This window comes from Erithacus rubecula, assembly GCF_903797595.1.
Source record: "Erithacus rubecula genome assembly, chromosome: 4".
NCBI classification, from domain to species: Eukaryota; Metazoa; Chordata; class Aves; order Passeriformes; family Muscicapidae; genus Erithacus; species Erithacus rubecula.
In genome coordinates, this window is record NC_136686.1 from 57,954,343 (window position 1) to 57,971,840 (window position 17,498).

Sequence of the window (17,498 nt, forward strand, 5' to 3'; positions counted from 1 at the left end):
CTCTGTAATAATAAAACAATAAACTCAACCTGTTGCCTTGGTCTAGTGCACCATGCATAGTGATTGATGGCATTGGGACTCTGGTCTTCTGTTCATTCCTAAGGCCAGGAATGATAATTTTGAAACTTTATGTCGTATCTTCTGCCTCAATTAATTTGAGCCTGACAGTACTTCATTCTTTGGGTGCAACTTACCATTGCTCAAGTACTGTCAGAATAATGCAAATACATTGTGCATTGAATAATGCTCTTTAACATTGAAAACATGCTTTCAATGTTAAAGTGATTCTTCTGGAGTTTGGATAATAAACTTCATCAGTCAGCAGTGGAAAGCAAATGTGACATGACCACCACAGTGTCAAATACTGATGCTGGTTGTGAAGGAGACTGACTTTATTTATTGCATAAATAAACAGTGACAGCAGTAAAAACTTCTGAATTTCTGACAAGTTTCTGGTTACAATTTGATCAAGAATCTTTTTTCCTCTTTGGTCAAAGCATCTGTTTTGCAGAAATCATCAATTTCAACAGTGTCCATCAGGAAAATCTTCTCAATATCTCTCACCCAGTAATATCAACAATTGAATCAAGTGTAAGAAACCCAATACTAAATCTAGACTTGCCCATCTTAACAGATAATCATAATAACACATTATGTCTCTCATAGGTTTCTTGGCAAATAGTAAGGTTCTTTATTTAAATTCAGCAATTTAGGTGCTTCTGTATCTGTAGGCTGAATTAATCAAAGTAAATTGTAGAGGTGATCCTCTAAAATGTATATCTAAAACAGCTATGCTCTCTTACACTTCAAATTTTTTTCTCTTCTTATTTTATATCAACAGGGCAGAGACAAATATCTCAAACAAAAAAAGTAAGGCATTTAGGCATATAATTTACTAAAGCTGGATGAGATAAATCCAATAGCCCAAATCATACAATTTTCTCCTGAGAGAACTTGATCCAGGATGAAGGACTGAGAGTGCTCCATCCTAAAAGGGTCAAAAGCTCCATCCTGAAGCACTGAGAAGGATTCCTGGTGGCTTCTGGGCTGAGGACAGGTGACACAATTCAGGAAATTAAACATATTGGGCAGAAAATTATGGTCACTTTGTCTATATACATGTGTCTCAGGGAAATCTGATGGACATGAAGCAAGGCATATGGAAGGTATTAAGAAAAAAATTGCTAAAGCTCAACACTTGCACACATTTTGTCAACAGACACTGAAAAGTTGCCTAAAAATTCAGACCAAAAGCACAAAGATCTCTGTAACCACAGACAACTCTTAATTGGTCTGATAAGAATGGGCTTCCTTTCTTGAGAATCTTCTTAGATCTGTTACTATTTCAACCTCGTGGACTGATGTGCTAGAGCAGTCCTTTGAGTTGACAGGCTCAGATATGCAGTTAATAAACCATTAAATTGCTGAGCATTTATAAAAAATGAATCAATGTTTCAGATGTCCCAGGAGTCTTATAATTAATAAAAACCTCCTCCTGGAACTGACGCATTTAAAATGGAACACACTTTCTAAAAGAATTGGCAATAATAAATATCCTACCTTTGCTACTGTTTAGGAAAATGAAAATTCTCTTTCCACCAAGAGTTTAAAAGTAAATACATTCATTAAAATATTCTGTATCTCCTGATTGTTTAAAGACACAAGCTAGAAATGCACTGACATTTTAGAGGTGACTAAGCCTCTGTCAGCTCAGAGAGAGAATGACTGCAGGAACAGAGTCTGTGGGAGCCACACTGCCCAACAAAGGCAACACAGCATGTACGTACAGAGCTGCTTTGCTACAATCCCCAAAGTCCTCAATCAGTGTAACCGAACAACAAAACCCTGCTTATAAAACCATGAGAGCCAACACAGGCACTGCTTGTTCTGCTGGCCACACCGACAGGATTTACTCTGGGGGGGAGGAGGGGGAAGAAGGGGGGCTGCCTTACACCCATGCTCATGTATTTCATTTAGTTACACTGCACATGCCAGTGCCTGCTTCTTGGGTGCTGCCTAGTCATTGTTCACACAGAATTCACCCGGGAGAAGCATATTATAGGTGTAGAATTCAAGGAAAAATGCAGGTAAATATTGCCTCTTGATCCACTTGGAGCTGAAACATATCATCCTGGAAATTGCTCCTCAGCAATGGTCTCTCATGTGGCACATTCTGAATAACTACAAAGAATGATCTTCCTAACGATTTCTACAATGCACATGAGAGACCAAATCCTGCCTGTGCCTCTTTCACTGTGCAGTATCCTGGCAACAGCAGCAGAGCTGATGTGAGCATCTCTGGGCTTCACCCTTTGCTGCTTAGCTGTGCAGGAGAGGCACTGAGCAAAGCCAGAGCAACGCCAGCAGGTGCCATCCTGTGTGGAAGGGAAGAGCAGGGCTTGTGCAGCATGTGGGGGCAGTGGACAGGCAGCAGCAGTGCAGCCCTTTGGGGAGCCAAGGGGAAAAACCAGACCCTCTCTCACCCCACTGCTCCTTGACACCCCTGGTAAATGGGGATTTCACCTTAGACATAATGTTAGGATACAGCTAGAGAAAAGCATGTGGCAAAATCATCCTGGATGGGAAGATATCAAATTCAGTATACTTTGTAATGAAGCAGGTATTAAAAAGGTATACACAGACTTTGCAGTATGAAAATCCTTTTACAGAGCTTAGAAGATTAGGTAATGGATTTTTTTGTTTTACAGTAACATATTCATTTAGAGAACTTTCAATATTTCAGTTTATCTTCTCATTCGTGTGATTGTCATTAGACTTCTACTTTAACAATTCGTTTCTGAATTCCTAAGTTTACCAAAAAGGATTCACAGCACCATTCCTCAGAGATATAAAAATCTGAATTCTGTAATTTTCTATATGAACAACAACAAAATAATTTCCTAAATTCTATTTCAGAATAAGAATTATTAAGTTCTGTAAAATATTGTCTTGCTGAGAGGTTGAGGGAGAAGTTGATTGCCTGCTTCAAAACAGGCTGGAGTGCTCTCACTCTAGATACCAGTCAGTACCAAGAACCCCATTTTTTTTCTGAAGCACTGTGATCCAAGCAGGACAACAACAATACTTTTAGGACTTGACATCTGAAACCCTTATCAGCTTTATGCAGGTTCGGAAACATTCCTGAAAATGTTCCCCAGATAGTATTGCCAGCTGAATTTTAATGGCACTGCCACACCTGTGTTAATGTGGTGACTTTAGTCTTCCACTATATTGTTAAATCTTCATGACAATTGACAAAAGTTAATTTCATAAAGCAATGAACAATCTTGTGAGTGTCACTATTTGAGAACAAGACTCAGAGCACAGAGACTACTTATCTGAACAAATTGCAGTTCTCTAGACTCCCTCTATAGTCAGCGGAGAGGAAGAGGCATTTATGAATGATTTCCTAACCTAGAAATCTAAACCAGGCCACAGTCCATGTTCAGAAAGAAGACATTTTTCTCTTTGGTCTATAAAAAGGGTTCAAAGAGACTAGTTCAAAACCAGAAATCTTTACAGTAGCTGAGGTAAGTGAGATGGCTCCCAAAATAGAGGTTAAGTAATTTTTTTTTTAGGCTTTGCAAAAATCCTAATATTCAGGATTCCTGCCTTTCCCTCTTGCAAGAACATCCTTACCTGAGCCTGCATATCCTCAGTGCAGAGGGAGGTAACTGAGGACTCTGAATAACACAAACTCAAAGAGAGAAGGAAGAACAGACCTGGTGTTACTGTCACGTCATTCCCATTGACCACAGGTCTTTCTTCCTCTTCTTCCTCAGGTGGTTCAATGCCTGTCTTCTCCATGTTGCTGACGGATTTGTTCCTTTTCCTCTTGCCTTCGGCCCCGGGCGTGGCTCCTGGCAGGAGCTGGTCTGTCACATTTAACAGCAGCGGAGCCGGCTCTGCTGGGGGCTTCGGCGTGCCGTAATAGTTGTCTGGAAAAAAAAGAAATAAAAGAATAACACATCAGATTGCAGAAATACACAGGCTGCGGCTGCTGCTTATTTTGTCTTGGATTAATGGATGTGCGAGGTAGGATCTGGCTCATCAGCTAAAAGGAAACACAGTTCAAAATGTTTTCTGCAAAATTGAATGTTTGCCTTTCCTGAAATGGAAATGAATTTTCTTGGTGGTAGCACAAGTGAACCAATCATGCTCACAAACATGTATTTAATTAGCAATTTCTGCAACTGTAACAGCTGAAGTTTGCATTCCTCTCACCCAAATACCTGACCAACTAGCAGCATGCCAGAGCTGTTCTCTTATTTCAAATCATTAGTTAGGACAAATTAGTTTTGCAACATTTATGCCACAAAGCATTATTTCTTACAGTTTATCATTTTCACTCCCTCAAATTATCTCACCTACTTAGAAAGCAAAAAATCATCCAGTGATTCAGAGATTGCTGTTTTCAGTAACACTTTCACTATCTTGTTTTTCATATTTGTCAAATTTTTGCTATTCATAGCTTCAAAATTTGTAAAAGTTAATGCTAATATATTTTCATAGGGAGATGAAACCTTATGCTTTAGGGCTTAACATTATCTCAAAGTACTAAGGAATTCTGAGAAGACTTAAGGTGGCTGATAGATTACCCTCTATTGGTGTCTCCTAAAATTTCTGGCAACTTCCTCTGAGTCATCCTTTCTGTCAGAAGGATTATCAGATTAGATGGACCATGGTCCCTTCTTATCTATCAATATCTGTATCTTTGCATTTTTAGCACATCTGATCTCAAAATTAGTGTCCTGCTGATACCACAAAATTTTCATTTAAAATATGGTTACAAATAGATCAGTAATGTAATTCAGTAATATTTTAAAAAGTATGCACTTTCTAGAAAGAAACATAGTGATATAAGATGTAAAGATGAAAATATGTATTTATGCAGCTATCTTTTTTCATCTGTAAGCTGTATTGAAGGGCAAGGAACAGGTTGCTTTATAAGCAGATTTACAGGAGTTGTTATGGGAAACTAAAAATACTGTCCAGGTCTGAGAAACTTTCCCCCCTTCCTCCCTCTGCCAAAAAATGACAAAAAAAAAAACCCAAAAAAACCAAAAAAAACAACCCAAAAAACCCACACCTCTGTAAGCATACCAAGCTGATGACAATATTTTTAGACCATATGAACATTTTTAAATATCTTATCCCACCCCACTATTTATGACTCCTGTGTGATCAAATAGCAGTAGCAACTGACAATATTCACATGCACAGCAAACCACCATAAAATACATTTTGCAGGCAGAGTAAAAATTATTACTGACACTTGTATTTCTGTGTTTCCAAGGACTTACAGTGTTCAGCCACATGACCACCCTAATACAGGTAAGTAACTGAACAACCTTGAAAATAGTGAATACTCATTGAATTTTTCTCAGCAGTTTAGCAAAACAATATTAATAGCATATGTTTCTGGAAAAAAGGAAATCTACATTGATCCACTCATTAAACTGTACTTCCAAAAAATGTCAGGATCAGATCTGTTTGCAGTCAAATTTCTGTGCTCTGACAGTGCAGGCTGTTTTGAGAGTATCTGAAAACCTACTGTGCTCAGCTGGAAATCTACTTTTGTATTGCTCTAAGATCGTGGTACCTTTATGGGTGAGATTCTGTGTCTGAGATATCACACATTTGAAAAACCGACTCTCAATTGCAAAAGCTCCCTGGCCTAAGCCATTTTACCAGTCTCAACCAGTGCCTCAAAGGCCTTAAGCTTGACAGAACTTGTCAAATATGCTCTGATTTCCACTGATTCCCTAAATATCAGAAGATATATCCCAGGGATATTGTACCAGTGGGACACAAACTGTGAAACTAAAGTGCAATAGCCTGGTTTTTTTCCCTTTGTTCTTAGTTTTGTCATTGTCATACAAAATTGAGTGTAGAGTAATTAGCAGTAATGCCAATATCCTGAATAGTAATGAGGTGTTTTCATTGAAGGACACTCTCATGTTATTTTAAAATACTAGACACTTTTTCACTTTGACTGACTGTATGCATTACTGAGAGACAGAGATAAAATTCACACCCACAAAAAAATCTATGAATATCACATATATAAAAAGTTAAGAAAAAATTGCACATGTAAGATCAGGGGCCAAAGAGGATTTAATTCATCCAGTTTCAAACTGAAAATGCTGTAAAATTTCCAACTTGTGTCCTATAATGTAACACCTTATGTGCTTTATGATCCAGTAACCATGCATTTAAAAGTGAGTTTTAAATTATTTATTGCTCCCTACCTATTGATTTATACCTTTAATTCAAAAATATGCACAAAAAATGCAAATAAAATAAGAAACTATATACATATTGATACAATCAGCATGTCATTAAAAAAAAAAGTTAAACTCCAATGGAAAAAATATATAGGGTGAGAGATCCAGCCATTTCAATGAAGGAGCAATACTCCATTACAGAAAAATTAGAATCAAGGTAAACTGTATCTTTTATCAAGAAGGGATTCTGAGTGTTGAAATTCCTTACTTAAGACTTGGGAAATTAGAAATTATGGGAGAGACTCATAAAGCCTTAGTAAATGTCATACCTAGGCATAACATAGAGACAAATGTTTAAAAACCATAACTTTGGTTGCTATTAAATTTTGAAAATCTCTGATCTCTTTTTAATCTTCCCTGAGCAAGGCCAGGGCTGTTTCAATAGGTTATTGCTGAAACACTAATCACAAGATACTGAAATTCATTTTCCAGTAGGTAAAAAAAGAACACCAAATAAACAATTTCAACTTCAGTTAGTTCTAAAAAATGAATTATTATTAAAAAAAAAACCACAACAAAACAAAACCAAAACCACATACTAGAAGAAAACATAAATCCCATGCTTGAACGCAGTCAGAAAAACCAACAGTTAGGATTTTTTTAGAAAAAAATGAATGGAGCACAAAACAGACAGCACCTTTATACAAATACTATACAAAACCATAGAGTACCCTCTCTTGCATACTGCCTGCTGTTCTGGTACTTGCCTCTCAAAAATTACACAGGGGAACTAAAGAAGGGCAATTAAAGCTTGGAACTGCTTAAATTGATTTTGAGTTTTCAGCTTGGAAATGGGACAACTGAAGGGGGATATGGCAAATACGTATAAAAACAGGAAAACCCTGGGAAAGTGCCTAGAAAATCAATGAATGGATGCTTGGCTTCCCAGTACTTGAGAACAAGAGGATACCCAATGAAATTAGCAGGTTTAAAACAAGCAAAAGTAGTGGGTGTGGTTTTTTACACAGCATGGAAGAATAGTGGTGTTCACTGTCCCATGCTGCCAGTATCAAATGCAGTCAAAAAAGCAATTATACAAAGTCATGGAAGAAAAAAGGGAACCATGAAAGCCTATTAAAGGTAAAGATACAAATTCTGAATTGAGAGTTCCATACAATCAGATTGATAGAGTGCAGAATGTAACTCTGCATGTCTTCCCTGTTCCTGTATTTAACCTCTTACAGGTCTCTTCCAATCCTGGTGATTCTGTGATCTACCAAGGGGCAGTAGAGACATTTTCCCTCCATTTGACTAAGTGCAGCTGCTCTATTACTCTGCTCCCTCTTTGTCCTACTCAAAAAAATGTGTGTATATTCACCTGCCACCCCTGCACAGTCAGGAGGTCAGTTTAAGCCTAAGTGAGGTTCTTTGTGCTGGGCCTGAACCAAAGCCTCAGTGCAGACAGGCAGTGCAGAAAAAGCTGTGCTGAAACCATCTGGCTGCTGCTCCTGATTGTTCAGTGCTCCCAGCTGGTTCTGAGTGCAGCTCAATGCTGAAGATGTGGCCAAAGTGGCTTGGAAGCCATGGCACAGTGACAATTACCAAGTATCCCTTGCCACCCCTGAGCTGCACGAGCCCTGATCAGCACCCTAAATCTGCAAGGAAGAGTCAGACAAATTAATGGGAAGGCTTGCTCTGATGACAGAGTCCAGATCAGGAAGTCAGAAAGTCACAAGAAGCAGAAAACCAAGGAAATAAGAACAAAACAGCTTGCTTTTTTCCCTTTAGTTCACCTATGTAGTAAGAATTTTATTTTATCCATAAAGTGTTCAATGACTAAGCAATATCCTAACTTGGTTCCTGAGAAAAAGCAAGCCTTTGTGGAAGAACAAAAGAGCATTTGGGTGGTAGTAAAGAAGCAGAAAAATCCTCATGCTGAAATGATAGCAAGACAGATAAACTGGCAGTGCCTACAGTGATGTGCTGGACACCCAGTGATCCCAGGCACAGTTACAAATGTCTCTCCCATGTTGAGCTCTTCTTTGTGGTCCATTGCAGGGACTGACCTGCAGGCATTCTCCCCTGCCTGGCCTTCCCTGCCCCTCTCCCTTTCTGTGAGGAATGATCCAGAATGCAGCACAGAGTGGACATCCCCACTTGCCATGCTTCTGGGCAGAGAGGAGAGGAAGGGCTTTGTGCCAGGTCTGCTCCCAGGCAGGAGGAGGGATGGAGGAGGATGTGCTCCTGTGGCTCCTGGGCAGCCCAGCCTGACCATCACCTTGGGGAGAAAGGGCATCATTGCTGAGAGCATCCTTTGCTCCTGGAGCTCCACAGAGCTCAGCTAAGAAATTAAAACCTCTGGTTTAAAAATGTGTTATGAAATGTTAAAATAGTGATGGGGAATTTGGAAATTATAGTAAAAATAAACAACCAGACAGAAAACAAGAGGTGTGCCAGAGCCAAAAGCTTTTAGGATGAATACTTCCAGCTATGATGTGACTCACATTCTGAGCCCAGAGCAGAGACACATTCCTTTTCACACTTATTTTTAGAGTGGGATGAAACAGTACCCAGCTACAAATACACACCTGCCTCTGCTTATTCAGCACCCTCATTTAGATTGATCTGTCTTTTTTTTGTTTATACAGCTTTGAATTGCTGAAGTATCAGTCAAAATTGTGTGAGTCAGCCACAACTCTAGGAAATGAAAGACAAACCTTATTTCTCAGTTATAAGAACAATAACTGTAAATGTTATGATGAATGTTAGACCTCTATATATTTGTTTTTGTGGTCACTGACTACTGATAATAAATTAAGGGGGATCACTCTGAAGCCTAATTGTTGCCTAGATTTGAGTTACATTTGATATTTTAACAGTTCATAAACAAATACATATGGAAATGTAATAGATTAAAATTGTATAGAGAGTTTTAGGTAGGCAGAAATAAGCTTAATTTTCAATAAAATAATAATGTGACAAAATATGAATATTTTATAATTTGATTAAAAGAAGATGGCTGAATTTATTTATGACTAGAAGCCAACTGCATACAACAAGAAGCATCTGTTCATGATTTATGTGTGTTTATAATCAGTATCCAGATGAAGACTGGTGACAAGTGGTGTCCCTCGGGGTCCATATTGGGAGAAACAGTGTTTAATATCTTCATCAGTGACATCACCAGTGGGACTGTGTGTTCTCTCAGCACGTTTGCCTATGACACCAAGCTGAGTGCTTTGGTTGATGCACCTGAAGAACAGGATGCCATGCAAAGGGAGCTGGACAAGCCCCAGAACTGGAATCTCATGAGTTTAACCAGACCAACTGCAAGGTCCTGCACCTGGGGTGGGGCAACCCCAGTGTCAGCACAGCTGGGGCAGGAACAGATGGAGGGCAGCCCTGCCAAGAAGGACTTGGAGCTGCTGGTGGGGGAAATCTGGACATGGCCTGGCAATGGGCACTCACAGCCCAGGACACAGCTGTGTCCTGGGCTGCATCCAAAGCAGTGGCCACAGGGCAAGGGAGGGGATTCTGCCCCTCTGCTCTGTGAGAACACACCTGCAGTGCTGCATCCACCTCTGGAATTCTCAGCACAAGAAAGACATGGACCTTTTGGAGCAAGATCAGAGGAGAGACACAAAAATGATGCACCACTCCTGTGAGGACAGGCTGAGAGTTGGGTTTGTTCAGCTTGGAGAAGAGAGGACTGCAGGGAGACCTTATTGTGGCCCATCAACACATAAAGGAAGCTTAAAAGGATGACTTTTTAGTAAAACCTGTTGCAATAACGAGGGATAATGGTTTTAAAGAGGGTAGATACAGACTCAATAATGAGGAAGACATTTTCTTATTGTAAAGATGTAGAAACATTGGAAGTTTTTCAGAGCTAACAGATGTCCCACACCTGGACACACTTAAGGTCAAGCTGGACAAGGCTCTGAAAAACTTGATTTATCTGAAGATGTCCTTGCTCATTGAAAAAGGTTGGAATAAGGGGGCTGGACATTTAAAGGACCTTTCCAACTCAAACTATTCTATGATTCTATGAAATGATCAAATGATTCAATGATCTTTTCGTAACAAGTTATTTATTTTTTTAACCAAACCTGCTTTGGAGTCTGCAAATGAGCTATTATGGTCTATATTCACTCTACCTAGCTCTAAGTGTTTAACTGAAGGAGTGTTTAATTGGTATTAAGTAAAGCAAGTGCCAGGAAGTGCCCCCATTAAAAAAAAAAAAAAATCTCTGTAATGACCCCCAGCCTGCAACCCTGGGACACCAGGCTGATGTCTGCTGCTGTATAGAGTCCACACCCTGTGCAATTTTGGGATGTAAGTTAAGTGTAGCTTTCTGTTAACCTCCAGAGAGCAAGAAAACAAGCTCATGGTTTTGGTGGTGTTTAGGGCAGAGCCCACAGCAGCACAGCCAGCAGGGTAACAGCATATGAGGTTGGTAGTTTCTCAAATTTAGTGTGAGGTTTTCCTGGACAACATATCCCAGGAATATGGGTTGCAGATATCTTCTTTGAAGGATTTAGTACTAAAACCATGGAATTAAATTTTGCAGTTAAGACTGCAAAAGACTTTTCAGATCATCAATATAACTGTCGACACAGCAGTGCCATGTTAACATCTAACCATGTCCCTAAGTGCCACAACTGCAAATTTATTGAACATTTTCAGGGATGGTGATTCAACCACTTTCCTGAGCATCATTTGTATGCAATGGATCTCAGAGACAGGGAGGAGTTCTTAAATGCAGGTTCTGTGGACTGCCATGAACCACCCCTGTGGTAATCACCATGCTCTCACTTCACTGCACCCACACATCACTTTGCTGTAGAAGTGTGTCAAATCAATTCCCATCTTCTTGTGAAATCACTTTATTCTAACATTTCTGGTCATCTGTATATGTAATTTTCATCTGTATATGCAATTTAGTGCATTTTTGTATGTTTGTTTTGTTCTGCAATAAAACTGCGCAAGTATAGAATATTCTAAAACTGAAAAATCCCTTTGTATTCTTACAACCATCTTATAAAATTCCTAAAGAGGAAAAGAGTACATAGACTTTATTAAAATATAATTAGTGATGTATTTTAACAAAATTCAAGACAATTACCACCTCCTTAAGGAAGTCTAGCAAACTTCTTTTCACCCACTCACCCTGAGTAATTTATTTTGACGGGTGACTATACTATAATTAGGGCTTTTTTTAATCATTGCTGTGAGGTTGGGTGAGTAGATTTTGTTCTTGGGTTCATACATTTTCATGATGGTTTTGCAAAGCTGCTTGATGGATTAAAGTTGCAGAACTCTTATTGTGACTCCAGAGAAAGTGGAATTAAAAAATGATGCCTTCTGAAACCTTTCGATTTTAGGTTTACACTGGTATTATTTTTACTCATGAACTTGTGTCATTAAAATGGCAAAGAAATAGGAAAGGTTGTAGTTCAGATCTCCTAGAATTTAGAGAAAGAAAAAGTTATTAAATATAGATTTGCAATTATGTTTTTGAACAACAGCTTTAAACTCATATTGTGTTCTCTAAATTTTCACAAGCAAACTTATACTTTTACTATGATCTTTGTGGCTACTTTTAGTTTCTTTTAGACAGAAGACTGATGGTCCCAGAGATTTCTTTGCTCTTCTATTACTAATTAAACCTTTGAATCCAGATTTCTTAGTTCTCTGAGCCTTGTTGTTAAATTAAAGTCCAAATTAAAAATACAGATTAAAATTCATTTACTTTGGGAGTGCTGTCTGAATGAGTTACACATGATACACAGAACTAATTCCATACTCATTGGATATTGACATCCCCAGGGCTACTCGTTACAAAGTCTGTTTTTTCTCCCCTTTCTATTCCCTAAATACATCGGGCTTCATCTATAAATCAAGTTACTCTGAAGAAATACTTTCTGAACAGCCCAGGATTCTGCTAGAACAAAGGGGTCAGAATTATTGCCTGTGCATTCCCAACAAACACTTCAGTGTTTTCTGGCAGGGGCTGTCCAGCTGTTTCCCAGGGGCAGGGGGAGTTTTGATGCCTTGTGCTGCTGTGCCTCTTCCTCAGGAAGAATTCTCATTTGGGTTGATCTCAGCTGCAAACAGACACTGGGCAAATATGCTAACTTCTGTGTCAAGTAATGACATTTTAATAACTGGCTTCAGGATTGTCTATTCATCTACATTAAAATTAAGTCACTAATTATAGCTGTGGATTTTTGCCCAAGAGTGTTCTGGCCCCCAGTGAATGCAATAGCAGAGGAAGTTTCTAAATTCACAAATACAGTGATGGAGACAAGACATGTTGGAAGGGCTGTCAAGCCTTCCAACATGACAAAACTGCTGCTCTCTTACTGTTGGGCACCAAGTGCCCTCAAGAAGAACATCTCTTTTCCATCCATACAGACTGGGAAATACTTTATAAGTAAGGATATACAAGTTTGTTTTGTATTTATTAACTGGTATTTTTCAAGATGAATACCAATAGCAAATGAATTTTAGCAATTAGGTAGTGATAGAGTACACCACAGGGCATGGTCTGATTTTGAAAATTTAAGGAATACATAAGTTAGTTCACATTTTAAAAATATATTTTCATCGGAGATAGCACTTCACACTTTAGTGTATTTCAGAGTGTTCAAACTTCTAAGTTTTCTTCATCACTGTTTCCATAGTTTCATTTTACATAGCTGCTTTTACTTTTAATTATTCTTTTTTCCTCCCACCTTTTTAAGTACTAGGGTGGCTTTATCCTATAAATACTCTGTGTTCTTTAGGTTTTGCTAATTAATCTTTTAGCTGTTTGCCCATCTACAATTTTAGGCACATATGCAAGACTAATCCCTAAAGCTCTGTGTAAGAGTAGAAGGAGCAAGTAGAAAGAATAATTTCACCTTTACAAAATCAGGTACTACCTGAGCTGTTTTCATCATCCCTGTAATTTCTTCCAAGACCAAACCATATGAACAGATACAGTTCTCTTGAGCACTAAATCTCTCACAGTTGGGAAATAACAGTTCTCCTGTCAGATGTGGGAATCCCACGGGCTGAAGGTGTAAATACCTTTCAGATAAAGTGACTATAAACCATCCTGTGTTAAGTCCAGGTGGAGGTGGCTACACAGAGGGAACTGTCTTGCTTTGATTCCTCTAAGATTAAGGTCCTGACCTTATTTCTCCCAAATATTCTTCAAGTTTGTATTTCTTTCTGAGAAGCAGAACACATCAGTTTTAGATAATGGCCTGGAAGAGAGAAGATTGCTTATCAGATGCAGCAGAGTGCTGCACACACTGTACATCATCACACATCTCCCAAGCACCAGAAAAAATGAAATTACCTTTAACTTTCATAATTTGATCTTCTGCTGTGTACCAGAAGTGAAAAATCTAGATGGACCTCTTGAAAAGGCTACTCTTATATACTTAGAGAAAAATCATGGACAAAGGGTCAGGATTGAGTAATTAGTACAAAATGGAATTTGGACTTCAAAAGTAGGAATCACAAAGGTATGAATGCAGGCTATTGGAACAAGACTATGCAACAAATAAATACATTAATAACTGTTTTATAGTGTTCTGCACACTTTCAAGAAATTCTGTCCTCGTCTTCTAAAAAGCAGTGATATAATCTGAAACCTCTGCTTTCCCAGAAAGAGACATGGTTCAATTCCTAAACAGTGTGTTCTTTGCTGCAGCTAAGCACAGATACCAAGATACTTCCTCCCACCACATTTACCTTTTTTTGTTGTGACCTGGCTGTTGTTGTCTGGATGGGACCCTTGAGTAATCACCTGTCCCTAAATGTGTATGATTCCTAAGTGATATAGAGAGTGGGTTTTTAGCCAATTTAACTGTTCCTGTTTAGAAGTTCAGTATCTAAAATAATGAACTCTCTCTCCCCATCTGCCCTGGTAGTGATCTTAGATTAGATTAATTGACCCCTGGAAGCATACTTGGGTTTGGGTTGTTACTTTACAAGAAGGTCCAGACACCTTTAAACTTACTAATAATACAGGACACGATTCAGACCCTTAATGGCCAAGGTCCCAACACACTAAATCATGCTATTACTTTCTTTCTTCATTTAGAGATTTAGGCTAAGCAAACGATAAGATTTTCTGCTTCCCCTTGTATATGTTATATATTATGGCTAAGATTCCTGTAGAAGTAAAAATCCCTTGCCATATTAGAGAACAGCTTGCAGCAGAGTCCCTCCCTTTTGACAGTAGTGCCTACATGGTTTTACACCCTTAGAAATTATCTGGAAAGATGAGAAAAGTCTGAGAACACTTCTAGGCAAAATTTTATCTTGTTCAGTCTGGGCCACTTAAATGAATGTTTCTAAAGCTTAAGAAGGCCTAAAAAAGATAAAAAAAATATAAGTCTAGGGGAAGTTATCATGCTAGATGAAACTTATTGCTCTTTAATGCAAATGAGAGAGCCAAATTACTATTCTTTCTAGAATCATACTGGCATTACTGCAGACATCTCCCTGTTAGTAGCAGCTTCCTTCTGCTAAATAATAAGAAAAGCTAGAATCATTAACTGAGCTGAAGGAATAGAATGTCAGGCAGTGCTCATCCTGTGGTTGAGAACTTTATTGCATACAGCATTGGCCCAGACTTTTCTAAGGAAAAAAGCTTACAGAAATAAAACATGTTCTAACAAAAGAAAGTAAAATGATAATAAAATGCATTTCAGTTGCAGAAATTAACTATATTTCTATGAAAGGTGCTACAGAGAAAAGGATATGCTAAGTTTTTCAGATGAAGTTTTGGTTAAAAAATGGGAACAAATTTCAAGAACATAGAGTCACTACACCAGAAGTTTCTGAGAGATTACCCATATGTTCAATCAATTCATAGTTGCTACAGATCTACCTGAAAATGCCATGTGTAGGGAAGCATAAGCCAGGTGAAGTTTATTCAAAAAATGATACTGCAGAGGTCTTACAGTCATGAGAATTGTCTGATCTGGCTTTTGCCTGACATAAGCAGCTGGATTAATGCCCCCAGCCCTGGTTTGATCAGTACTATGTCTCCTTTTTCTTTTTTTAATAGGACTTTAAGCTTATTTTAAAAGTTTCTTTACAGACAGTTTATACATTTTCAGAGTGGCATTTTCTCTGTGTTATAGTTGGAAATCTGTCTCCAACTGCCTTGACAACCTTGTGAAGCCACTCTAGACTGTTAATTTCATCTGACAGTTTCTTCAAACCTGAGGAAGAAAAGGGATCCCTGTAGTCAATCAGCTCTTGTATTCATTTATTCAAGCTGCTACCAGAGAAAGTTATCTTGCCAGTTGGAGGGGTGTGTAGGGAATCCTTTCCTTTTGTGCCTAAAAAGGCATCTGCAGATTGTCCTGGATAGTCATCTTGTACAACATGAATAAATGAGATATTCCCTATTGGTCTTCCCTTAAGGAGTTGTCAGACTAAATAAAAATACTTCTCAGAGACTCATAGTGATTCCAGGTACAAAAAAATAAACAAACTTCCAAAAAACCACAAACCTCAGAAAAAACAACATAAATTCTGTTTTCATCAACGGATTGTTATTTTGCTGTATTATTGTGAATCATCACTTTTTTAAAGGTAATTTTTTTTACCTTTTTTTAAAGGTAATTTGGAATTACAAACCCAAAATACTAAACCATAACTAACATTTAATGGAGGCTCTGCATTCCCTGTTTTCCTTAAAGCCAGTGTGATAACTCTTTCTAAAGTGGTATTTTTTTTACCTCAGTATTCTGTCTACTACTTTGCTCCTGAGATGACTAAGATAGAGACCTTTACCTTTCTCATGTGAGTTTTAATCCCTAACTTTACTGCCAATAAGGTCTTGTGCCACAAAAAGACATTTTAACTCATCCAGAGCTTAGTTACTACATAAAGATCTAAGATGAGGAACCTGTACTAAAACCACACAACCTACCATTGTTAAAACACAACTTTAAGCCAGGAAGAAAAAAGAAAGTTTAAAAACTAATTATTTTTTAATAATTCAGAAAATTTCTGATCAGAAACAAGCTAAGAGATATTGAGGAATGAAGTAATTGATATTGCCTGGGATGAGTTTATCACATACTAGTAGAAGAAAAAATAGGGAAAATAAAGAGTTCTGAAGTTTGTAAGAAAAAAGCTTGATCATGCTTGATGAGCCTTTTCTCCTAATTCCTGCTCCTAAACTGTATAATGAGGCACTCTGGCATGCTCTTCTTCAGAACCCACAAATTGCAAACTGCCCCCTGTCATTCTCCCAAAAGAAGGAATGGAGGCTCACCTTCACTCAGGAGCTAAGCCTGAGTCATTAAATAAACTGTGACCTTCAATCTATTCTTTTCATTGGACATGAGGCGACCAAGAAAATGACCAGAAGTTGTAAAGAAAATGTCATAACCACCATCAGAGCTTGGAAGTTTTGCCATTTGGCCAACTGTATTATTTAATCTCTCAGTGTGGATAGGAGTGCTGGGGAGGTGGGGTAAAAATACGTGCTTTGCACTCACTTATTGACTCTGACAAGATTTAGGCACCAATAGACACTTTGGTGCCAAGGTCATGGAGGTTTCTACATGCCTAGTACTGCAGAAATGCAGCAGCTGCCAGTGCTGACTAAATCAAGGGTTATTGGAGTTGATGGTGGCAATGTTGCCCTTAATTTACACTAGAAAGCTACAATGGAAATGTTGTTTGAAACAGTGAGAGTTGTAGATCCATCTGACCAAGAGCAGAAAGAACAGTTGTAAAAAGATGGAGAGTTTTCATTTTGTCTGTCAAAGATGATATTTAATAACTGCCTGAAGGCCATTAAACAAATAATTAAAAACAGAATTAAAGGAAGTAAAGTAAATTAATTGCTATTCACCAGGTTGACTGTGGGGGGAAAAAAAAAGGAAAAAAGAGAGGTAGCTGAAAAATCTGTGCTCTTTTTATTCTCTGTCAAGGACAGCCAAATATTTCTGATGTGTGGTCTGCACAGTCATTACAGATTGAAGCCAACATACACAACTGTCCAAGTGTTTCTTATCTCTCTCTTTCTCATTGACACAGTGTGTTGCCCCAGGCTACCTTTTGTTGGCTGTCCTTGTTTTGCCTGCCTGCCTGCTTCATTTCTGATCCTAAAATCCCATTCTGGGGTAAAAGCCTTCTCTACTTTGTCATGGATAGCTCTTGACTCTGCCTTGTGAGCTAGCCAAAGCAATAAAAGAAATGAAATGCATCTGTCTTGTTTTGACTTTATTTTTGGAAAACTTCACCTAA

General features: G+C 38.3%; 1 protein-coding gene across 7 annotated transcripts in view; it reads right to left on the reverse strand.

The window, feature by feature from the left end:
- Positions 1-17,498, reverse strand: part of MAGI2 (membrane associated guanylate kinase, WW and PDZ domain containing 2) — a 685,143-nt gene that overhangs the window by 228,094 nt on the left and 439,551 nt on the right. For all 7 annotated transcript variants that reach the window (XM_079303121.1, XM_079303120.1, XM_079303125.1 and 4 more), the window contains exon 4: positions 3,723-3,938. In XM_079303121.1, coding sequence (XP_079159247.1) covers positions 3,723-3,938 — 216 coding nt within the window. The remainder of the gene's footprint in view (positions 1-3,722; positions 3,939-17,498) is intronic.